The sequence below is a fragment of the Panicum virgatum genome, chromosome 2N, assembly GCF_016808335.1.
Source record: "Panicum virgatum strain AP13 chromosome 2N, P.virgatum_v5, whole genome shotgun sequence".
Taxonomy (NCBI): domain Eukaryota; kingdom Viridiplantae; phylum Streptophyta; class Magnoliopsida; order Poales; family Poaceae; genus Panicum; species Panicum virgatum.
The window spans coordinates 51,471,169-51,494,987 of record NC_053146.1 but is presented as its reverse complement, the minus strand read 5'-3'; the positions used below and the strand labels follow the sequence as shown (position 1 = coordinate 51,494,987).

The 23,819-nt window shown below is 47.6% G+C and overlaps 4 protein-coding genes across 9 annotated transcripts; 2 read left to right on the top strand and 2 right to left on the bottom strand.

The window, feature by feature from the left end:
* The first annotated feature begins 730 nt into the window (after positions 1 to 730).
* On the top strand, positions 731 to 1,768 carry LOC120662734 (translation initiation factor IF-2-like). Its single transcript, XM_039941819.1, has one exon. The coding sequence runs from the start codon at positions 731 to 733 to the stop codon at positions 1,766 to 1,768; it is 1,038 nt and encodes a 345-aa protein (XP_039797753.1).
* An 888-nt stretch (positions 1,769 to 2,656) lies between these two features.
* Positions 2,657 to 5,783, bottom strand: LOC120661091 (putative wall-associated receptor kinase-like 16). Its single transcript, XM_039939793.1, has 4 exons — positions 5,245 to 5,783; positions 4,633 to 5,068; positions 4,345 to 4,500; positions 2,657 to 4,228 (listed from the first exon to the last, which is right to left on the bottom strand). The coding sequence occupies exons 1-4, from the start codon at positions 5,668 to 5,670 to the stop codon at positions 3,060 to 3,062; spliced, it is 2,187 nt and encodes a 728-aa protein (XP_039795727.1). The 5' UTR covers positions 5,671 to 5,783; the 3' UTR covers positions 2,657 to 3,059.
* Positions 5,784 to 7,709: 1,926 nt separating this feature from the next.
* LOC120661089 (splicing factor U2af small subunit A-like) lies at positions 7,710 to 9,511 on the bottom strand. 5 transcript variants are annotated; one of them, XM_039939788.1, is made up of 2 exons: positions 9,353 to 9,511; positions 7,710 to 9,205 (listed from the first exon to the last, which is right to left on the bottom strand). In XM_039939788.1, the coding sequence occupies exon 2, from the start codon at positions 8,821 to 8,823 to the stop codon at positions 7,969 to 7,971; it is 855 nt and encodes a 284-aa protein (XP_039795722.1). In that variant the 5' UTR covers positions 8,824 to 9,205; positions 9,353 to 9,511; the 3' UTR covers positions 7,710 to 7,968. The 5 variants fall into 5 exon arrangements, with proteins under 5 accessions (XP_039795722.1, XP_039795723.1, XP_039795726.1 ...); XM_039939789.1 differs by having other exon boundaries at positions 7,710 to 9,208; positions 9,353 to 9,500; XM_039939792.1 differs by having other exon boundaries at positions 7,710 to 8,888; positions 9,353 to 9,486.
* Positions 9,512 to 11,201: 1,690 nt separating this feature from the next.
* Positions 11,202 to 15,483, top strand: LOC120661088 (protein PIN-LIKES 3-like). 2 transcript variants are annotated; one of them, XM_039939786.1, is made up of 11 exons: positions 11,202 to 11,476; positions 12,348 to 12,523; positions 12,620 to 12,699; positions 12,814 to 12,938; positions 13,741 to 13,862; positions 13,973 to 14,185; positions 14,285 to 14,377; positions 14,492 to 14,592; positions 14,761 to 14,813; positions 14,963 to 15,151; positions 15,245 to 15,483. In XM_039939786.1, exons 2-11 carry the CDS (start codon positions 12,389 to 12,391, stop codon positions 15,367 to 15,369), a joined length of 1,236 nt encoding a protein of 411 aa, XP_039795720.1. In that variant the 5' UTR covers positions 11,202 to 11,476; positions 12,348 to 12,388; the 3' UTR covers positions 15,370 to 15,483. The 2 variants fall into 2 exon arrangements, with proteins under 2 accessions (XP_039795720.1, XP_039795721.1); XM_039939787.1 differs by having other exon boundaries at positions 11,249 to 11,476; positions 12,286 to 12,523.
* The last annotated feature ends 8,336 nt before the right edge of the window (positions 15,484 to 23,819 follow it).

Genomic DNA, 23,819 nt, shown 5'->3' with positions numbered 1-23,819 from the left:
ATTCAAGTAAGTGAATATGCAGTGATATTGAGACCTTCAAGGTTATTAAGAGAGCTTGGAAGCTCAGATATGTGGTATTTTGGTGCTATGAAAGGAGAAGAATGTCCATAGAGCAAACTACTTTACAGCGTCAGGTTTAAGAATTTCCTGTTTCGGGTTTATATCTGCTGTCCTGTCATTGTTGCTACTGAAAATTTTCATCGTGTTGTAGAATTCCATTGATCTCAGAACACTAGAGCAGATAGTACAGCTAGAGCAAAGCTGTCCTATGTAACATCTAATGCTTGCCAGTATATCATGCTGTGTTTACATCAACTTTAACATCTTGTTCTAAGTTAGGAATTATTTACAGATGTTCAATTGATGTTATTTCCTTCTATAATTAGCTATTGTACAAGAGATAGCTCTGGTGACATGATTTGAAATAGTTATTCCAGTGGTGCAATGACCAATTAGTGTTGTCAATTTATTTGATATCACTACAGAAAGAATCTTGGGAAAATTGTCCACAGGACACTGCGAAAGCATGATTTTGTGTAGAACATACTGTCAAAGTCGATTTTGTTTCTCGCACACCGCCTAAGCACCATTTGGTCTACCGCACATTGTATCCCATAAACTATTCATTATCAACTGTGAGGTTAGATAATAGGACTGTTTTGCCCTTAGCTGTTGTCGTTGTCTTCCTCACCTCTCTTCTTCTCTCTTCGCCTTTCCGGCTTGAGCAACAATGTGGTGCTCCTGTGTCAGCCCGACGGCGATGCTGCACAACAATGTGGTGCCGGGGAGCGGCGGCATCAAGGGCGGCGGCTCGGCCACGCCCTGCGCCGAGGCGTCCGCGTCGCCCGTGGTGGAGGCGGCGGCGGCGTCGACGCCACCGCCGCCGCAGCGGCAGCACCAGCGGGCGCAGAGGAACGTCGGGCCGTCGTCCTCCTCGTCCGCGTCGCAGAGCTTCACGCAGTGGAGGCTGCCGGTGCACCACCCGCCGCAGGCATCATCGTCCGCCTCGGCGTCGGCGAGCGGGGCAGGCTCCAGGGACGCGCTGCTGAGCGCGGAGGAGAAGTTCGCGGCGGGGGAGGTGGTGGCGGCGCTGCGGGCGGTCGAGAGGGAGATGGAGGCGGCGGCGAGGCCGGTTCCGGCGGGGGTCGTGGCCGGGGTGGTAGCCGCGGTGCGGGAGCCGGCGACCGCGAGGCTGGCCGCGAAGGTGCTCCTCGTCGTGCTGCTGGAGGAGGGGAACATGGAGACCGCGGTGGAGGCCGGCGCGGCGTCGGCGGCTGTGGAGGCGGTGGCGGCGTCCGGGCCGGCGGGCGCCACGGCGGAGCGCGCTCTCCGGCGGCCTCGAGCTCCTCCGCGCCGGGAAGAGGGCGAGGCCGGGGTCCGCGGCACTAGGGCGGCACCGCGGAACCGCCCGCGCGCGCCCACGCGGTGGCCATGGCGGGGCGGGCTCCGCCGGCGGCCCTCCCACCTCCCTCTCCCGGATTCGGAGGTCCGCCGCGCCGGTGGCAGGGGCCCCTCCTCTCCACCTCGAGCGCGCAGGGCAGGGGCCCCTCTCCGGCGGCTTCGAGCTCCGCCGCCGGCCGCGCCCTGCCCCGCCGCCGGTCATGCCCCGCCGTGGCCCCTCAACATGCCCCGCCTTGCCCCGCCGTGGCCTCGGTGTCGTGGACGGGCGGCGGTGCGGACGGAGGGGCGGCAGACGCGCTCTCAGCGGGGTGCCGCCGTCGCGGGTCCGGGGGACGGGGGGCGCGGGGAGGGCGCGGCGAATGGATAGAGCGAGGAGATAAGGCTGTGGGGGGTATTTTGGTCTTTTTACCCGGCCTTCTCTCACCTCCCAAGCTGTAAAAAAATTGTTTAAGGGGGCCAATGTGCATCGCACAAAAACACAAATTCAGGATGTGCTGCAGACTATTTCAAGAAGTTCGGTGTGCAGCGTACAAATCATCATTTTGAGAGTGTCATGTAGACAAAAAACCCAAGAACCTTTGATCCAGCATACTAATCCCGACCACAGTTGACCCGGGACTAATGAAGCCTTTAGTCCAGGGTCCAATGGCTAGGGGTGGCAGAGAGCTTTAGTCCCGGTTGGAGCCTAAAAATCCTAAACATTTAGTTCCAGTTGTTGGCTCTAACCCGGACTAAAAGGGAATATATCTGGTGGAAACGGCAACTTTCGTGAAAATATGTGCAAACCACGACAAAAAAGACGTTTAAATTTACCAAAAAAATCACACATGTAGATGATATGATGATACATAACCTTCTAAAATATCTTGTCCAAACTCGACTTCGTTCAAACGAAGTCGAGTTTGGACAAGATATTTTACAAGGTTGTGTATCATCATATCATCTACATATGTGATTTTTTGGTGAATTTAGACAATATTTTTGCCATGGTTTGCACGGGTTTTCACGAAGGTTGCGGTTTCCACCAGATATGTTCCCGGACTTAAAATGACCTTTAGTTCCGGTTGGTGACTTCAACCGGGACTAAAGAGTTCTTCACGGTTTAATTTAAAAGAAAATAATTCTATCTAAAACCGCATGTGTTGTGTGAGTGAGGTTGTGAAGATGCTATGCGCGAGGTGAGATGTCTTGGGTTCGAGTCCTGGGTCGTGCAGAATATTTTTTTTGCTTTGCACATGCCCTTTGGTCTCGGTTATTGGACTTGTCCTGGATAAATGATTTCTCAGTTAGAGAGGCCCCAACTCCCAAAACAAGTGCTTATACATATAGTTTCCAATGTATCTCTTTGTAATTTGTACAATGTAGGTGGCTTGATGGCAAATGTCATCGACTACAACCTCCTTGGAAATCCTCCCACATTCGATCCTCTTTGGAAATCTTCAGTAGATGCTCAATCATGTGACCCACTGAAAGACCAAATTATGGTAACCTGAACACAGGAATGCCTCAGTTCCTTCAATGCCTGACGGCAAGGCAAGGTCAAGCAGTAGAATGCCTCAAGGTAGGATAATGCATAAGTAGAATGGCATATAGATCCTCTGCAAATCATTGCACAGTCAAGAAGAATGTGCATATATTTTCTATGTGGAGTGCTGCAACTAACGCCCTGATTCCAGGCCCATGGCAGCTTTGTTTGTCATGCTGAAATTTCCTGTAGTACCAGCCGAGTTCACCACAGACGGCTCCCCGAGCAACCTGTCCAGCTCTTCAGGATCCTCATGTGCCCATGGATGCTGCATGACCTTTCTCAGCCTATCAAGCTTATCTGCAACTTCCTTAATTGACGGCCTATTCACACCACTCATCTCCAAGCACTGCCTCGCTAACTCCGCAATCTCCTCAAGGTACTCCATGTTCTCATCGTTCTTGATCTGATCATCCAGGATATCCTCGAGCTTGTTTTCCTTCATTGCACATATAAAAACCATTGACAGGCTCTTGTCCTGCTCAGGTCCTTCAAGGTTGAATGCCTTCTTGCGCGTGAGCAACTCTAGGAGAACTACTCCAAAACTGTACACATCGCTCTTGTCTGTTAGTTCGTATGTCTGCATGTACTCCGGGTCGAGGTACCCACAAGTCCCTTGGACAACAGTGACGAACTGTGACTTGTCATTTGGCGCTAGGATGGACGCGCCAAAGTCGGAGACTCTTGCTGTGTAGTCACCATCTAGAAGGATGTTCGTCGACTTGACATCGCCGTGGAGGATCGGCGGCGATGCGCAAGAGTGGAGGTAGGCCAACGCCTCAGCGGACTCGTAAGCAATCCTCAAGCGAGTGTTCAAGGAAATGTGGCGAGTGTGGTCTCCACGGATGAGGTCGAACAGCGTGCCGTTCGGGATGAACTCGTACACCAGCATGGGGACCTCGACTTCGAGGCAGCAGCCGAGGAGCTTGACGATGTTCTTGTGGTTGATCTGGGATAGGATCAGCATCTCCCTGCCGAACTCTTTCTTCTGCTGCTCGTCGATCGTCGTGCACCTCTTCACCGCTACCACGACGCCGCTCTTCAGAACTCCCCTGTAGACGGTTCCGTGGCCCCCATGACCGAGGACCTGCTGCGCCTCGAACATGTTGGTGGCCTGCTGCAGCTCTTCCTCGGAGAAGATCTTGAACGCGACGCCCTGCTGCGACTTCATCTCCTCGAACAGAAGCAGGCCGCCATGCTGCCGGAAGTACCGCTGCTTGACGCGGTGTAGCTTTCGCCTCTCTCTGACCAGGTACGCACAGGTGATGCCGATCACAAGAGCCACAAGGCCAACACTCGCACCTGCGTGATCGATGATTCAAATTGAAGTTTGAAATTGGTAGCTTTTGTTCGCTGCCAGAAGGGGGGAAACTGATTCGAAATGGGAGCTTGCTAATGCAGCCTCCTCAGCAACCTACCTACAACCGGCGCCATCCAAGTTGACCTTCGATTTTTCACGCAAACGCCATTGACCATGTCTCGCCCTCGCGGGCAGGAGCATGTGAAATTCCCCAGCGTATTTTCACATATCCCAGCGCAGGGGTAAGTGACATTGTCCAGGCACTCATCGATATCTGAAGTCGCAAAAAAAATTCTTCCTTAAAAATCGTTGAATTATTAGCTCTGCGTGAACACGAGAACGAAAATAGATGGAAAAAAACAATGCACTGCAACCCGGGAGAAGGTGTGCAAGAAAGAGGAGGAACCTTTGCATCCGTCTTGGATGTACGGGTTGCCTCTGAATCCGTCGGAGCACCGGCAGCGGTAGCCGGCGTCGCCGTCGACGCAGTCGCTGTGGTCGCTGACGCACGCGTAGGGCGCGGTCCTGTTGATCTTGGCCTGCTGGCATGTCTCCCGTGTGATCCCCCACTCCATCACAACCGGGGTCCTCGAGTCGTCGGCGTCGTAGAACACCCTCGTGGTCAGGTAGGTGGTGCTGAAGTTGAAGGCCGCCATCTCCATCACGGTGACGTAGTTGCAAGGGGTCTGCCTCCATATCGCGGTGGTGTTGTAGAAGGAGTTGAAGAAGCCCTCGTAGTACCGGACGCCTCGGGGCAGATCCGCCTGGCAGCACCCAACTGTGCGGGAGCACGAGCCGTTCCTGAGTGGCTCGTCGCACGTCGACAGGCAGCCGATGATGTACTGAGACACATGCATGGGTTGCAGAAGATACAAGCTGCATCACTGGTAGCTTCTTCGAAGAAGATGATGGAAACCTTAAAAAAAAGATTGCTCCTGGCAGAGCTCCAGTCACTCGGCAAACAGCCGGTTTCCGGTAGTGATGGCCGGGTCGGAGGGCAGTGTTAGACAGTTGTTACCGTGTCGCTGAGCATGTAGGCCATGCTCCGGCAGCCGAGGACGATGACCTTGTTCTCGTCCGCCGAGAGCACGTAGGGCAGGTTGCCGATGTTCATCCACGCGTTGTTGTAGAACACGGTGGCCGTGGCTTGGTCGTAGCACTGCCGGGAGATGAAGGTCTTGAGCCAGGCCTTGCCCTCGGGCACGGAGAACCGGATCACCTCCAGGGTGCCGTGGAAGAGCTTGGTGGCGCCGCCGACGGTGGTGCAGTTGACCCGGAACTCGGCGTTGATGGCGCACTGCGGGTCCAGCCCGAACGGGTACGGGACGGCGATGTCGCCGCACGTCGTCGCGCAGCCAGGGCTGCGCGCCGCGGGGACGTCCGCCGCCGCGGCGGCGAGCGCCCACGCGGCCAGAAGGATGAGCGGAACCCGTGGCAACTCCATGGTTGGTGCTGGGAAATCCTTTGTTTTCAGAAGAAAGGGAAATCCTTTGTTTTCAGGCGTGGGATCCGGTTGGTTGCACTGCACCTGGTGATCGATCACACCTTGGCATTTGGCAAGGATGACCTGACCCTTTCCTTTTACCAATTCCCAGTGGCATTCCTGGGATTGCTACAGGTGCCTCGTCACCTTGACTTTCAAGCGTCCTCCCGTTGCAGCATCGCTCGCAACGACTAAGCCCTCGTTGAATGACGACAAGTCGACAATGCATCTTCTGCACGGCACGGCACAATCAGATTATCTATGGCCTTGTTTAAATGCAAAAAGTTTTGAGTGTAAAGTATTATAGCACTTTTTTGTATTTGATAATTATTGTTCTGCCATGAGTTAACTATGCTCAAAAGCTTCGTCTTGCAAATTATAGTTCATTGTGTAATTAGTTATTTTTTCACCTACATTTAATACTTCATGCATGTGTTCAAAGATTCGATGTGATGGGGAATCTTATGAAATTTTGAAATTTTGAGTGTATCTAAACAAAGCCTATATACGTTATATCTAAACTAAATACAAGTAAAAGTTATATATTTAAGAATGTGAAAACGACATATAATTTAGACAGATTGAGTACATAACAGTGGACCGCTCTCGGTCTTGATCAGCATTATTAGTCGAGAACCGAACATCGAAGTGCTAGCCGCCTCATGTTTCTCGTAAGACAAATATCTTAGAGCAACTTCAATAGACTCTATATATTCATCCTAATTATTAGCAATAGACTTTATATATTCATCCTAATTATTAGAAATAGAGATTTTGATGGAAAATAGTCTTCAAGAGCTTCTCTAAGAGCATCTCCAAGAGCTCTTGTATCTTTGGTGAGTTAGTTAAAAAAGAAAAGGAAAACAAAAAACTCCTATCCAACAAAAACTCTATATACCTCGTCATCTATCCTCATTTTCTATCTAGAGGGTGCCGCTGGGCATCTTTGCCTAGCGCTCTTTTTTGATTTTGGAGAACTGTTGGATTTTATCTTTTTTTTTACTAGCTAGTTAGTTTTACATAATTGTTATATCAGGTTTAGCTATCCTTATATACAAGAGCTCTTGGAGATGCTCTAAGTGGATATCCAAATGTAGCCATCATCTATTTTGAATTACTCACTAGCCAAAGATAGACAGCAAAAATAGCTCTCTAGAGTGTAAAGAAGATATAGAAAAGCTATTGGAGAGTGAAGATGTATAGAGAGCGATTTTTATGTACATGACTCTCCAAATAATAATTTAGAAAGTGAAATTTAGAAAGACTCCCAGTTGTCAAATGGTAGCCGTCTAATGTTTCTCCTAAGAGAAGTATTTATCCTATGTCAGCAATGACCAGTTGCTTCCCTGCTTTCTAGCTTTTCAATTGTTCTCTGAACAGCGAGAATGAAATCGTCTGGTGACAAGTTTTCTCGATCCAAACATGTTTAAGTGAAACAGAAACATTTCTGAGATTGCTTATGAAACCATTTGACTTGAGGGTATGTTTAGTTGGTGAAAAAAATTGGATTTTGGTACTGTAGCACATTTCGTTGTTACTTGACAAATAATGTCCAATTATGAATTAATTAGGCTTAACAGATTCAGTTCGTACTAATCAGTTAAACTATGTAATTAGTTATTTTTTCCAACTACATTTAATGCTCCATGCATGTGTTTGAAGATTCGATGTGACGGGTACCGTGAACTAAACACGGCCAATTTGACTTGGAAGCAAAGATCATCGTCTCAAATAGTAGATTGATCTACGGGCGGGCAAACATAGATAAACATCAGGGCATTACATTGGGAACTAAACAGACTGCAGGTCTGATCCTCCATGTGTTGTGCTAACAAATTTGTTAGAAGCCTGCAAGGCTACAACCTCTCAGAAAATCAGTATAGACAATCAGTATAGATGCCATATAATCTTTCTTTAGACACAAGCTCATCTTTCCCCAGCAATTTTCACTGCCAGGAGCTTTCAGCAACAAATGTACTAAACGCAGAGCATGAACAATATACAGAGCACCGATCATCAGCACAAGCTCATACTGAAACTGGAAATTAGGTTCCATCGATACATCCAGAGCAAGTTCAATGACAACCACAAGTACACTATGGTCACAATTGAAACCCCCGAATTTTGAGTTCAATTTACGACATGATCCTGACTAACTACTAGTACAAGATGAAATTTTCAGCGACCTTGCAAACTAACCAAGCGGACATCATCACTGCGGCAAACTGCAGCCGAGCATAGCCACAGCAGCTGCTCTGCTCACACCTGCGCGGCCTCCCTCTCGCGGTTCCACTGCTCGATCCGCGCCCTCCGCTCCTCGCTGCCTTCCCTCACCGGGCTCCGGCTCCTCGACCGCCCGCGCCGGCGGCGGCTCCCGTCGCTGTCGTGGCTGCGGTGCCTCTCGCTGCTCCTCCGGCTGCCACTGCCACTACGGTAGTGGTAGTAGTAGTCGTAGTCGTCGTCGCGGTCCCTCGACCGCGACGAGCTCCGGCGGTGGCGGTACGGGCTCGGGCTGCGGCTGCTCCGGCTGTGGCTCCGGCGGGACCGGTGCAGGTGGCCGAACAGCTTCCGCCGCAGGTCCCGGCCGACCTGCTTCACGTGCATGAAGTTGCAGTAGCCGCCGCGGTTGCAGCTGTGCTCCTCGAACTGGCGGCAGGTGGCCTCCCGGAAGTCCGTGACCGGTGAGAACTCGGCGATGATGGGGCGGCCCGAGTAGTAGCGGCCCTGCAGCCCCTGCAGCGCGCGGGCGGCCTGCTCCTCCTCGCGGAACTGCACGTACACGTTCCCGATCATGTGGTCGGCGAGGTTGTCGCAGACGTGGAGGCTATCGATCTCGCCGTGCTTGCTCAGCTCCTCGAAGATGTCCTCGTAGAAGTCCTCGAAGTCCTCCTGGATCCGCTCCGGGTCGATGGGGTTGCCCTGCGCGTCCACGCCCGGGGTGATCATGTCCGGGCGCTGGTACATGTTGCAGAGCAGCAGCGTCGGCGAGATGGACGGCTTGTTGTGCAGGCGGGAGCACCGGTCGCCGTGCCGGCACGCGCCGATCTTGAAGTAGAAGGGGCAGTTCACGCGGTCCTTCTCCGTGCCAAAGATGGACGCCAGGTGCTCAGCCATGGCCGCCTGGTTCCTCCTCTACCTGGTACCTGCTCGATTCGATTCGATTCGTCGCCTAGAGATTTCTGCGGTTCCAATTCACGGGTCAGAAACCACATGCACGCAGAATGCAATAGCTAGGATTGACAAACGAAATCACAAGTCGAGTATAATTTATGGGCCCGGGAACTTGATGGGTAGCAGCATCTGCGGCTACTGCAACCTCGGTCGGTTTCGGGATTTGAAAATTTTTTCCCGGAGAAGAAACCTTCAAAACAGCAGCTGCTTAAATTTGGGGGGAAATTAACAGCTCGCCAAACTGTGAGAGAAATTTAACAGAAAGGGAAACTAATCTTTATCCTCAATGCTTGGATTTGTAGCGGAAGATCCAACATCTTCCGACCTGCTAAGAATCGACAGAGAAGGCATCAAATCGTGGGGAAGAAACGGGCATGGCGCAACCCGATCCTAACCCAGTACGCGCTTACATCCAGGCAACTCGAGAAGCAAAGCAATACGGCACAGGGCAGATGCGGCGGAGGAGGCCTACCGGAGAGCAGCGCCGCCGTGGCCGGAGGGGAAGCAGAGTACGGACGCGCAGGATTTGGTCGGACTGGATGCTTCGACTCGCGTCTAGAAGCGCATATAAAGGATGTCAAGGTACATCCGGCCGCAAGCTACCAATCGGACGGTTGCGGTTGGCCTGACTGTTGGGTACTAGAAGCTTCCACCAAGGCGAGGGGTTCTAGGGGAGCCCATGGATACAGCCAGCCCAGCCCGCGAAGGAGATGGACTACGGACGGGGTTTTTTTTTTTTGAGAGAGAGGAACGGACTTCGTCGTGTGTTTAGGATTACAGGCCCATAAAAAAGCCCACTGTAAGTGTTTCTTTCTCGGACAGGGAAAAAGTGGAGTCGTGTGGTGTCCGGGACCATCAAAGATGAACACCACTTGTTTTAGATTATCCACTAAAAAAACTTATTTTAGATTAAGGAAAAGTCCCGGCCTGATAACCACCACTTACTGTCAAATAAAGATGACCACCACTTTAATAAAGTTTTGGAATTTATCTATTGTGCACATAGAACGTGACACAAACCAATACACTAGAATGAATGAATGATTGACTTAGGCACTTCATTCTCTATGTTGCTGGGGCTAACTGATTAGCACGAGATGAATCTTTTAAGTCTAATTAGTTTATGATTAAATATTATTTGTCAAATAACAACGAAATGTGCTACAGTGCCAAAACCCAAACTTTTTTACCAACTAAACACACCCCCAATAGCCCTGTTTGGATTCATGTGTTATTTAGTAACACACCTCAAATAACCCCCAAATAACACTTGAGAGCCAAACATGTGTGTTATTTGGCACTAACACATCCAAAACTCTAGCCCCTCCAAGACGTGATTATTGTGTTACTTCTGTTTGGCCCCACTGAAAAAAGAGAGAGCATTGGTTCTTTAAGTACCATTAAATGCTAAATAACACTAGGTTCCAAACTAGTGTGTGTTATTTCTTTGGAGGGTTATTTGGAGGGGTTAAAAACTAACACTAACACTAACAATAGGATCCAAACACGGCCAATTTTGTTTTGTGGCACTTGCGTTACAAGGTTTGTTTGGTAGTATACTTATTTCGAAAGAAGATTTGTTTTGTAAAAGTACCTTTGTAGCAGTTTCATAGAAGAGTGAATATCACATATCCGCATATATAAACTAAGTGGTCGAACTTACTATACCAGAATGATCGTAGAAGATCGCGGGGTACAGCGGCGGATCTAGAATCTCAATTTAGGGGGGGCTAATTTTCTCTTCTTCTTCTTCCCTCCTCACTTTTTCTTCTTCCTCCTTTTCTTCTTCCACCTCTTCATTCATGGTTGAAATTTTAGGGGGGGGGGGCTCCATTGGATCCATAGAGCCCCTCCTACCCCCACATTGGATCCGCCCCTGGCGGGGTAAGACAATTTCTACAAACTCAGTCAAGCTCTAACAACCCAAGGTAAGCCATGTTGACATGGAGCGTGCAATTTTGAACTTTTTGAAGAGTAAAATTCCTGAAATGGCGGCTTTCAGGGGAGGCGTAGCAGCATAGGCCATATGGCGTTGCACGGTGCGTTCTAAGATATGGAACATCAGCATGCATGCATGCAATGCATGTGTCATGTGTGCCGTTTTGTGATGAACTTTTGTAAGGTAGTATAAATGATTCTATCACCATAAAAACGAAAGGTATATAAAGGTCACTGAAACTCCTATGGAGTTAGCAATGCTACTTCACTTTTGCTGTAGAGAAACTAGGAAGCACGTGGAATGGCACGCACAGTGGCGCACGCAGGCCCCGCGTTCCACGGGGAGTCCACTAAATTGGCCCCACCCCCCAAACAAACAAACCCGCGACCGAGAGAGAATTTAGAGTTGAGAGCCCGCCGGGAGCCCGACGGGCGACAGGCAGCGAAGCAAAAGGCGGCTACGGAACCTGCCAAGTGCCAATCGCACGCCGCCACCGCCGCCGCCGCCGCCGCCAGCTTCATATCTGCATCGCAGCCTCACACAGTCGCAACAACATTCCAAGAGCGGCAGAGGAGACCGAGACCGAGAGGGGAGCAAAAGAGCTCCGCTTCGATCGCCCTTCTCCGCCGAATTGGCCGTGGTCTCGTCGCCGTTGAGGTACGTCCCGCATCGAGTGATCCTGATCGCTCCCATCCTCCTCACCTCCGTCGTCTGGCCCTGCTCTGAGTTCATGGTATTGTTCAGTTTCGATCAATCATCGGGATCTGCCATGCCACCGCGGCTGCGGCACTCACACGTCTCTCTGAGCAGTCGTGTTCTTAAATGCAGTCTGTTGGCGTAGCCGGCCGGCACTGGAACTGAAAACTCCCCACGGCTCGATTTGGAATTTTAGATGGATGCTAGTACTTTCCTGCTTGTGATGTACTCCTAAATATTTCCACTTCTCGTAAGAAGCGCGGAGCTACCCAGCTAGCGTGCCTGACTCGATCGGGCTGTTACGATCCTCCCCCTTCTTCGTCATCATGCTCGTTTCTTTGCTTTCGAGGGTGGAACCCTTTACCCTTCCAGGGGATTGAAGTAAAGATTGCGTGCAGCATGCAGTTGTTTGGAGCATTTTTGATCCTGTCTTCATCAGTATGTTTATCTCCATTTGGATGTTGGATGGTGTTTCTTGTTTTTTTTTTAAATTGCGGTGGGAGTGATAGAGTATGTGACAACGGGGAGGGAAGAGAGCAGTTGTCTCTGCTTTGGATCTATTGTAATTTTTGCATAACTTTTCACAAGTTTTGTCAACTGCTTCTTGTTTGTTCTTTTGTTGTATGGGGTTGTTTATTGATCATGGATCATCTCAGACCGTGGTTCAGAACTTTAGAAAAATGTCTTATGCATTTAACCATATGCTCACATGAAACCTAAGGGTTATGTTGCTAAATTCTTCTTTTTTTCTTTTTGAATATATTTTGTAGGTACTTCTGCCTATTATAATCATGCATCAAGCACTTCACACATACCTGGTGTTTATTTTCAGGATAAGAAGCATTGCATAATTGTGGATCCTAAAAGGAGAACATGGGTCTCTTACAGCTCTTCACCACAGCATGTGTGCCAGTATTTAATATGCTTCTGGTGACTGGTGTTGGGTCGTTCTTAGCAACTGATTTTGCTGGCTTACTAAGCAAAGAAGCAAGAAAACATTTGAACAATGTAAGTGATGTAAAAGGCTGCATAAAAGCAGAAAACATCTCAATAATTGATCTAAAATAAAGAATTTCCTGCTAAGAACAAATTATTGTTATGCAGATAGTATTTTACGTATTCAATCCATCCCTTGTTGCAATCTATTTGGCAAAAACAATCACCATGGAAAGCTTGGCTAAACTGTGAGTATCCAAAAATAGCAATTTAACTGCTACTCTGACTGTCTGACATATCCAAATACTTCAGTGCAATATTGTAATTATTTACTAGAGGATTACTTGTGCTCCCTTATTCAGGTGGTTTATGCCAGTGAATATTCTTCTAGCTTTTATCTTCGGTTTATTCTTCGGATGGATAGTGGTAAAAGTTACAAGAGCGCCTGCGAAGTTAAGAGGCCTCATTTTGGGTTGTTGTTCTGCTGGTAACCAAGTGTACTTATCTACCTTTTATTTGAAGTTATCAGTAAATCTACTTCAATTAATTTGCAGATAAATACAGTGCCGAACTGTCTGCCACTCAGCCATTAGCTTCTCCACCTTTGCAGAGTTTTTAGTGTAGTACGCCAATGTAATTGAGGACTGACAAGTTCCAAGCTGCACTTGTGTTCCAAGTCCATTTGGAATAAGGAAGACACAACGATACGAGTAAAACAAATTACGTGCAAGTGGTAGAAGTAAACAAAATGGACTAGTGAGGAATCAAGACAAAAGTGAGAAAGGACAATAGAAGAATCAAGTTTTCATTGTCAAAAATCTTACTTTTCGCTGTTGGATGCAAGCTTCCGAATATCACTAGTAGTTTTTTCGAAGAATAACATCACTAGTAGTAACCAAATCAAAAGCAACAACCGCTAAAAAATGTCATTGTCTTAGAAAAAGTCACCATCTTTAATTGTATAAATTATATATAGTTTATATTGTGAGGCAGTAACCAACCACTTATTGGAAGCCCTGATGGTTCAAAGCTGGTGCAAGTTTAGAAATCAAATTATCACTTGAATTAGGAATCAAAACGAGGTAGTCACTGACCGAATCTGCATTGCCAAGGCTCTTCTCAGAATATTTCAGCTCCTCCCATTTGTGGAATGTTCTGTTGGGTTAAGTTATTTAATCCCTGATTAGGCTTAGAAGTCAATTGGCCATTTGACAGTGAATCTAGTAATCCATATTTTGTCATTTTCATATCTTTTCAAAAATTATAGTTAACTTTATGGACGGATGCAGGCAATTTGGGCAATATCTTTCTCATCATCATTCCAGCTCTTTGCAAAGAGAAGGGAAGCCCGTTTGGAAACCCTGATGTTTGCCAGACTTATGGACTAGCATATTCTTCACTGTCAATGGCTGTAAGTCCATTCTGCATGAGTATTTGGTATAATTTCCAGATTTGTGTAAGTCTGCATATGTTGGTAATCATTTGCAATACTCAGCCACTAACGTGAATGACTTGCTGCAGATTGGAGCTGTGTTTCTATGGTCGATTGTGTATAATATTGTCCGTGTCACGTCGAATGTGACCGAAGGAGATGGCAGTGCTCAAACAAAAGTGTTAATTTCAGGAAGTGCTACAGATAATATTGCAGAAGAGAGCTCCTCAGCCTCAAATGATCACATCGATGAATGTACACTGCCATTGATATCCACAAACACACCTCCAACCAAATATAAGGTTTCTCATTGCTCAAAGAACTTTCTCCGAAAGTTATACTGATGTATATGCTCTACAGTTTTGCTTGCTTGCAGCACTATAAGATTTGAATTTGTGTAGGTTCCGTTGGTGGAGAGAACGTGGAAGTTTTTGTCATCAGCTTTCAAAACAGTTGACTTGAAGAAGCTCTTTGCTCCTTCAACCATAGCAGTGGTACACTAGTTTGACGAACTATTAACTCCATTTTAGTACCCCTTGTTTATTTCTCTTGAAAATGTAAGAATATCCTTTTTTTTTCTATTTGAGGCAATTTATCGGATCTTGTAGATTGTTGGGTTCATTATTGGAGGAACACCTTTCATCAGAAATGCTATAATCGGAGACACTGCCCCTCTTCGTGTATTGCAGGAATCCGCTGAATTGATAGGGTAATGCCTTCACTTTCTTGATTATGTTATCAGTCATACTTCTGGGGCAAACATTAACCCCCCTTGATCAATTTTTTTTGTGTGTCAAAACAGAACAGAAACTCTTGATCACCTTATCTCTAGTTTGTCTGCATATCTGACCTTTCTCTTGGGTGTTTTCTGACACAGCGGAGGGGCAATTCCATCTGTCACATTGATAATGGGAGCAAACCTTCTCAACGGTAATCTGCTCTGAATTTACAGACCGCAGTTTCACGCTACTCCAATGCAATGCTGTGCCATCATTCACTGCCGTATTAGGACAAAATAAGAAGATCGCGTGATTACATGAATCTCGTGAGCGCAAGAATGATGTGTGAACTGTTTCCAGGAGTACGAGGTCGAGGAAGCGTCCAGCCGTCGGTGATTGCCGGCGTCGTGGTTGTCAGATACGTCCTGCTCCCTCTGCTCGGCACCGCGCTGGTGAAGGGAGCCGTCCGACTGGGCCTCGTCCAGCCGGACCCTCTGTACCAGTTCATCCTCCACCTGCAGTACGCCGTGCCGCCCGCGATGAACATCGGTAACGCAGCCCTTGCAGCCAATGCTTGAAGGTTAAAAAAAAACAAGAAGAATGGGCGGTGATTGAAGTCGGTGTTCTTTTTTTTTCTTCCAGGGACTATAATGCAGCTGTTCGGCGTGGGGGAGAGCGAGTGCTCCGTGATCTTCGTGTGGGTGTACGCGCTCGCGTCCGTGTCCGTCACCGTCTGGTCCGCCTTCTTCATGTGGACGCTGTCGTGAGCCAGGACCTGGGGGTGCCTGGGCATCGGAACGCGGCGAGGCCGGAGCGTGTGCGTCAGTGTCTCCCTGTACCGCGTCGCTGGAAATAAAAACACCTCTGGTTTGTTCGTTTGCCGAGGCAGGACTGAACGCGCCGGCGGCGAGCACGGGCGCCCTTCCTGCCCGCCGGCGGCCGCTCTTCTCCACGCTCGGGTCGGCGGCAAGTTCGGCCGGCAGCGCCCGCCCCCCCCCCCCCCCCCCCCCCCCTTGCCGGCCGCCCCGCGCACTTCCTCTGCGCGCGCCCGTCGCACGGGTTCCGTTTCCTACGTCGCCGAATCAGGAACGCCTAGAGCGCGAAACGACGCAGCCGGATGCGCGCCATGTGTAATGTTCGCAGCGGTTTGGGCGCGTTCCCCCCGACTCAAACCTGAAACTTGTGTAGGTTCCAGTGTCAGAGAGGACGAGGCAGTTTGTGTCATGGATCACTGCATGGATTGACTTCAGGAAACTCTTTGCTCCCTCTACAATTGCAGTGGTACAGTTCTTTCATACGTTGTTAATTGTATCGTCTGACAACCCAGATAAAAGCAACTTACCACATTCTTTCGTAGATCGTCGGCCCCATATACTTGGAGCAACACCTCTTCGTGCCCTTCAAGAATCCATGACGCAGATGTTCGGCGTGGGGGCAGAGCGAGTGCTCCGTGATCTTCGTGTGGGCGTGACTCGCGCGAGAGCGTGTCCGGTGTGGCGCAGAAGAGGAGGCGACGGCCGCGGCTCTAGCATCGCGCGGTAACTCGTCGTCTCGCGTCGCTCGAAGCCTGGAATGGAAGCAATCACAGGTGGGAAGCTCTGGTCTGGTCTGTTCGCCGGAACAAAGAGCCAACCGCGGCGTCGCGCAAGCGCAAGCGCAACAAGGGGCGTTCCGCGCTGCCGGCCCCTCGTGCTCCGCGCAGGCGGCAGCGTCCGCCGCAGCGCGCACGGGCGTGGCGTGTGACAGAAACGACGAGTTAAAACGGTTAATTAAACGTAACCACCATCATCTGGTGCATTAGCTTAATTAAGTGTAATTTGACAGGCTGTTTCCAACCCACAGGCCGACCGAAACACACCAGAAGTCTCGCACGAAGACGAGCGTAGAAAGTACCAGCACGATATAATCTTACAAAAATAACAAATTATATTAAGACTTTTACAAAACAGCTTTAAATTTAAAATTTACAAATAAAAAGATAGCAGGAAAATAATCTAACTTACAGAACATTTTTACTAGAAAATAAATAAAACAAACTAAATAAATCGAGAACTACCGAGACATGAAGACAAGGCGTCACATCGAGCCCACCGATATGAAACCTAGTTAGCTCCTAAACTTGAAATATGGTAAACAATAAACCCTGAACAACTAATACTCAGCAAGACTTACCCGTCTATTGGGTATACTTAGCCAACATATTTTAGACATGCAAACTTTTTTTTGCTAGTGGTTGGTTTTGCGGAAAATAAACAATTACATGTGAGTCTTTATTTTTCTATGTTTTAGTTTCAATATAAAGTAATCAATTTACTAAACCTCTATGATTTGCAAATCTACAGCAATCATGGTGAACAAATCAATAATTAGATAATATCAGCCCGCATCTCATCTCTTTTAATTCATTTCTTTGCTACGATGTGACCAAGAGATCAAGGCTCTCATGACCGCGAGACACGACGAATAGATCCGATTTAACCTTGCAAGGTGGATCTAACCAACACGGCACGCAAAAGCCCTGTCGGACCTCACGCACCAACATTTCCCCTCCCCGCCTCGAACTACAGGAACCAGCCCAACGACATATGGTCAGCCGAGCTCAACGTGAGACCACCAAAAGTAAACATATGTATCTCAATTCTCCGCGACTACTCGAATCGCCCTAGGAGTTGGGTGTGGGTTCCTATACTTTTGAAGCAAAGCAGTACTCGGCTTACCGGTTTCGACTACCTCCTACTCCCGGCATGCGGCTAGTACAATTCAATCCCCGATTAGCACAGCCGACAACGGAACGGTCCTTAATCGACACAGATGGGGCTACACCTTCCCCCATCCGGTCTCCCATCCCATACCTTCCATCTTAAATATAATAATTCATATACTGAAATATAAAAACACCCTATATCTCGCGAGTGACAGAATTATCACTCGACTTCTATCGAGCCCTATTAAGCATAGCAGTGCTAACAACCTATTCATACTAGTATAAGGCCCAGGAAAACATAGGGATCATGCAGCTAAAGTTTCAAACAATTCCTAAACCTAATGCACAATTATAGAGACATATATAGATGACATAATTTAAAATAGTAGGATGTGCACCGGAGCTTTGCCTTCGGGTAACACTAAGTTAGTGTTAATATTATTTTTGGCCTTGGGCCCTTCCGACCTTGGGCCGGGTCTTCGGTTGTTTCAGCAGTCCTTCCATCTTCTGAAGATGTCCACCAAACACCATCTTGTGGTTCGACTCCATACCGCGTGCTTCACGTCCACACGTTGTGCATCTAACGTACCTAAATGAGGTGCAACGATGCATATGTATGAATGCATGGATAATGCAATAGAAAGTGGAGCAATACAAGCACAAAGTCGATATTGCCTAACTATAAACAACTACACCGGAGGAGGTTAATTAAACCTTACATGAGTCTACACAAAGTTAACCCAACTGGTTTTGTATTTTTAGAATTCTCCTAACTCCAACTATGCATTTATAAACTATAAAAGCATTTTATCTAGCACCATTAAAAATTACATGTAAAAATTGTCAAACAACATACTTTATAGTTCTATCCTACCGAGCATGGAAATATAAAGCTAATAAATCTAGTTTTACATTCACCACCATTCAAATTCGAGACAAAAAAATCCGAAGTATCCGGTCATATTCCCGGAGTATCCGGGACAACATTTCCGGAGTATCCGGGCACCTTCTCGGAGTATCCGGACTCCCAAATCCGGAGTTTCCGGGCCTATACCCGGAGTTTCCCCCGGAGTGTTCCAAGTCCGGAGTATCCGGGCTTATACCTGGAGTCTTCGGACCCGACAATATTTTTTTTTACTAAGAACAGAAATTCTCATGGTGGAAAAACTAGCCCACCAAAATTGAAACCCTCTTGAATCCTAGTTCAAGAATGCATAAGTAGATGATTGACCACAGGAAATCACTTAGAACCTCCTAGAAAGATAGATCGGGCCGGCACAAGTTGGAGTACGTTGAACGAGCTTTTCCCCGCGCGAAGAACTTGAAACCCAAGGCTTCCCGGAGAGGAACATGTGGAGAAGAAGGTGCTCCTCGCCATCTTGAAGTCTTCTTGGCCTTGAGCTCAAGTTGGGGTGGAGGATTTGGGGTTTAGGGCTCTAGGGAGAGGAGGGAGAGCACTTAGGGAGAGAGTGAGGGAGAGAGTGACGTGAGAGAGTGAGGGAGTGAGGAATAGAGAAGAACTGATGTTTTAACGTTTGGAAACAGTACAAGAGCTAAGACACGTGATATAGAAACTCCAGGTCCGGACTATCCGGAAGCAAATATGAAGTATCCGGATAATTCTGGAATATCCGGGTGCAAACCCGAAGTATCCGGGTTTTCTTAGGCTCTAGAAAATTGGACTGAACTTGAGCCGATTTTGGTGACTCGATTTGTACCCGAAAAATTAGGTCTCTAATTAATTAGTTAAGCCCGTGATTAATTTTGATTATAGGTGATTAACACTTGGAGTGTTACATGCCGGCCCCTCGTGACAGGCACGGATCGTGGCGTGACGCCGAGGCGAGGCTTCTTCACGCAGCACGGATCTCGTTTGCTTGCCGCTTGCCGAACGCAGCACGGTTCCATTGGCAGAGAGGGCCAGCCTTGGCCTCGTGGCTCTACGCCTCTACGTAGCAGCCCAGCCCAACACGGCTACGGGCTACCAGAGTTGCCACCACGCCGCGCCGGACGGAAAACCAAACGCGCCCATCTTTATTTTCTCCGAGCCGAACCAAACCCGACCAAACAGGCAAACTGGTGTGGCGCATGGCGAAGGACATGAGCGCCACACTGTGCTCCGTCCACGGGGGGCCCGGCCCTGCGCGCCCCCACCGGCTCCCCTCGCCGCATTCATGGTCGCTCGCCGCCGGCCCTACTCGTCTACTGCTCCGGGCCCCGGGAGCGGACTTGAAGCCGTTCGAGCAGGCACGGGGAGAGTGCGAGACAGCGAGTCCCCTCGTCTGTCTCTCCCCTCTGTACTCGTGTCTTTACTAGCGCCCGGAGCCCCGGACCGGGCGGGCTACCCTACACCACGAGGAAGACCAACCACGCACGCACAGAATGCAGCGATTACACAACGGTAAAAACAATCATTTTCTCCTTCTGCACACACAGGTCATAGTGAAAAGATGCGCGTTTGGGGATCGTTGGTGACGCTGCAACACCCTGTTCTCGACACATGTAAGGGCGTCCGCAGTGGGTGGGCGATTTGCGCCGGCGACTTGGAGGAGAGAGAGGAGAGCGGCAGACGTTGGGAAAAGGACGCGTGAGGGAAGTTCCCTCGGCGACTGTGCGAGCTAGCGACGAACCAATCGCTAGCGAGCACTGTTCGGCCACTGTTCATCACTTAAAGAAATCAAATCGCCAGCCAAGTCAACGCCCACTGCGGACGCCCTAACGGATATGCCCTGCAAGCAAGCGAACGCATTTTTTGCTCCTCTTTTATCCCGGCTTAGCTTTTACATGTAACGGATTACAAAGCGGGATTGTAGGGTGTACATGGCTGCACCGGAATGGTGTGCTGCGATGCAAGGCTCCAAAAGCCATCGTAGCCAACAATTCTGAAAGAGGAGCGCGGTTTCGTCGTTGTTTAGGGCGGGGGAGAGGTCACATGGTAAGCCTGCCTTTTTTTTCTCCTTTTCTTTTTCAGGCGGTAATCATGCTCTTGGCTTTCCCTTGCGATTTGACGACATAGCCTATTATATACACTTTAAACAGTGATGTGTGGCTTCTCTGCCTCTCTCTCTAATAATGTAATCGAGACATGGAGCGAAACATTTCCGTGTACCCTGTTTTTATAATTTCTCTGAAACTGACATGCCACTTGGCTCCACCTACACCAATGCTGTGCTAAATACAAACAACAATTTTATATCTTTTTTTTTTAAAAAAATCGACTAATTTCTCTACCTATCAGGGGCAATGCCTTCCCAAGTTGAGCCAAGTGTGCGCTTGTATTTGAGTTCCCAACAAACAATGACCTCTGCCTACCAGGGAGAAAATGCGCCAGTACCTAATTATCATGTGCATGCCCTCTAGACACAACTTTTTTTTTCAATCAAACGAGAGAAAAAAAACAAGCTCAAAAACAGGAGAAACATTCAATACAGGTGGCCAAAGTTTCTCCAACTTTTCCCAGTTCTCCAGCCAATAATTGGCTTACAAGGCAGCAGCACTGTGCAGCGGAGGGCTGGGAGCCCCAGAGGCCACACACGCCCATCAGTTCACTGTCGTCTCTCACTTAGGCTGTTAAAATAACACAAAAGATTCCATCATCTAAAGGAGATATTTCGTGTCCCTTGGGAAATTTGTGGCTGCATTTCGTTCTTATCTTTCTCTCTCTGTGTTAGTCACACGCATGCGTGTATCGAGGTATGGAAATTGCGAGGGTTACTTTTGACAAAGATTTCTTTCTCCCTCGGAGGATAAGCTTGCACGCACTAGTACAAAAGGCAGAGAGAGTCTGAACGTGAATGTACACGAAAATAGACGGCCTGGTTTGAATATAGAAAAAAAGAGAGAGAAAAAGATGGCGTGTCATCAGGAAATAGGAAGCTAGTAACAGTGTTCTTGTTTGTGTTATTGTAGGAAAAGAAAAGGTAGTCGATAGGTGCACGCAAACATCACACTATGCAATCGCGACACGCCTTCTACAAACCAAACCGATATTTTTTTTGAATACTATAAATTGTAGTACGCCATATTTATAATTTTAAGGCTGTCATCACATGCGTCTATCGAGGTATTTGTTGCCTATGATCAGGATTTCCTAATTAAATCTATAAAGCACAATTAATTATGAAGATTTATTCTTGAAAACAACACTCGAAAACAAATATCTGCCTTATTTTAAAAATTTAAGCTAAACATTTGAAAGTTACTGGTTGTTTAATCCGTCAAAAACTCAAAGCCAACGTCCACGGTTCTGTACGCCGGCCGGAGCCGCGGCCAGCGGCACGGCGGGTACGTAACTGTTGCGTATATTCTCTCACCTCACCGGAAAAAGTTGAGTTGGTATATTCCTGTTCGTTCCAGACACGGACGCCGCCACGTACTCCAGCACAGATGCGGTCAATAATTTCAACTTTTTTTTCCCTCTCAACCCTTTTCCGCCCGTTTGAATCCATGAGTTTTCTCCTTTTTGGCACGACGCAGTTTGTACTCCTGGCGAGGCGTCTGTCTCGGCGCATGATGTAGTAGTTGCTCTCCCAGTTCCCACTGTTTAGACTTCTTATTTCAATCACACGCAGAAACAAAAAAATGCTCAGACAAAATGCCGGCGTGAGCTCTTCTTGAATTTCTTCTCGCTGTTTTTTATTTAAAAAAACTCCGTGAATTTCTTCGACGAAGTACTTTCGCCTATATTAGAATATCCCGGATCTGAACAAATCCATGATAGGGTCATGCATGATATCACATCATATAAACGGAACAACAGAGCAATTTGTCGGAAGCGAAAAAAATTCAAACTCCAATTATATTTCAAGGGTTTATACCCCCAAATAATTCCATGCCGCCAGCAGCCAGCTACAAATCTTGGACTTAGCCTCCCCTTTTTTTTTAGCCTCCTTCCCATTTTTAAAAACACTGCATCAAATTACCACGTGAGGACGGCAAACCAAGCCGCATTTTAGTACATCGCAAAATTACAGAGCAAAAGGAAAAGAAACCAAAGAGAGAGGAGCGATAAGGACGATGCAAGCGACACGTGCTGAACAAGTTAAGTTACTCCTAAAAAGTGTGCCCTAGTGGCGGCATAACAATAAATAAAGCGGAAACTTTACTTTATTCGATTTGCAGGCTTAATTCTTGGCGCGCACTCCATCGCTCGACCCTAGCTAGGGCATCATTTTCACTCGGCGGTTCTAAAATAATTTCTTCCAAAGCGGCAGCAATTATTTCACAGGACCACGCGAAAACGGGAGAAATTGGCCGTGTTTGGTAAATTTGGCGCACGTTTTTCGAGAAGAGAATCTCGTTTGCATGGAGTACTAAATAAAGTCTATTTGTAAAACCTTTTCAGGGACAGGTGTAACTTTTCGAGACGAATCTAATAGTGGTAATTAATTGATGATTTGCTACAGTGATGCTACAGTAACCATACTCTAATCGCGCGGTCAAAGGCCTCATTAGATTCGTCTCGCGATTTACACGGGGGTTGTGGAGGTGGTTTTGTAATTAGACTTTATTTAATACTCGTAATCAGTGGTCAAAGTAGGGTGAAAATTTTTTCACCCCACAACCAAACACGGCCATTCTTTCAAATCCTGTGCTTCGCCGTGACCGTGAAGGGATCAAGCATTCCACGGGACAAGACATTTAAAAAAAAGGCTCAAATTTGGAGGTGGAGCCCGCGTGTTGTTCTAGTACTACTGCTGCTGGTGTCAAAATCCGTTGGAATAAAATTAGAAATGGTATTGCCAAGACGCCGTGTCCGGTTTCGATTCCGTTTCTGCTCCAAATCCGTTTTTGCTGACTAGGCTGCCCAGTGGTTCTGGTGCCGACTTTTTGATGTTTTGTGTCACCTAACGGAAAACAAACAAAGCCGCCCCGGCAGCAGAATTTCCAGGTACAGAGTACCAAATCCCGTTAAATCTGTGAATTAATTGTTCATGTTGCTTGTGATTAGTGCTGTAATAAATTGAAGGCTTGGCCGAGCGGCAGGATACAGCGAGGGCATTTGATAGCAGCTCTAAAATGTTATGACTTTATTAGGTGATTTATAATTTTTGTGTTTCAAATGGAAAACCATATAACAAAATGTCCAATTTTATGCTAGAAAAAAAGATTATTTTAAAGTTAAAAATGAAAAATATGCAAACATGATTTAATAAAATAAACAAACTGAAAATAGGTTAAAGGAATTAAGAAACCCCTGAATTTCCAAATTTTCATGCACCGCCCAAATATATAAAAGGGATCGAGTTACATTTAAAAAAATAAGGATATCTATTGAGCCTGCTTGAGAAATTCAAATTCTCGATGGCATGGCATGAGGTCGAGGCTATGGTCAAAACAAACACATGCTCCTTTGTTTTTCGGTTTTGCATGCCAGTTGTCATGTGGTTGGAAATGGTCATGGTTAGGTCCATGTGCACAGTGTAAAACCAGACAGAGCAAAAGAAAAGAAATGCAGAAGCAGATAAAGCCAAAAGCATAGGAGGCCACAAAGTAAATAAAATAAGCATAGGG

What these genes read in the sequence shown, in the direction of transcription:
- LOC120661088 (XM_039939786.1), top strand. Translation starts at nt 12,389, where the DNA reads ATGGGTCTCTTACAGCTCTTCACCACAGCATGTGTGCCAGTATTTAAT. An exon ending in CAAGAAAACATTTGAACAAT is followed by an intron (nt 12,524 to 12,619) that starts GTAAGTGATGTA and finishes ATTGTTATGCAG; the next exon opens with ATAGTATTTTACGTATTCAA. An exon ending in CACCTCCAACCAAATATAAG is followed by an intron (nt 14,186 to 14,284) that starts GTTTCTCATTGC and finishes GAATTTGTGTAG; the next exon opens with GTTCCGTTGGTGGAGAGAAC.
- LOC120661091 (XM_039939793.1), bottom strand. Translation starts at nt 5,670, where the DNA reads ATGGAGTTGCCACGGGTTCCGCTCATCCTTCTGGCCGCGTGGGCGCTC. An exon ending in CCTACATGCTCAGCGACACG is followed by an intron (nt 5,069 to 5,244) that starts GTAACAACTGTC and finishes CATGTGTCTCAG; the next exon opens with TACATCATCGGCTGCCTGTC. An exon ending in TTGGATGGCGCCGGTTGTAG is followed by an intron (nt 4,229 to 4,344) that starts GTAGGTTGCTGA and finishes TCGATCACGCAG; the next exon opens with GTGCGAGTGTTGGCCTTGTG.
- LOC120661089 (XM_039939788.1), bottom strand. Translation starts at nt 8,823, where the DNA reads ATGGCTGAGCACCTGGCGTCCATCTTTGGCACGGAGAAGGACCGCGTG.
- LOC120662734 (XM_039941819.1), top strand. Translation starts at nt 731, where the DNA reads ATGTGGTGCTCCTGTGTCAGCCCGACGGCGATGCTGCACAACAATGTG.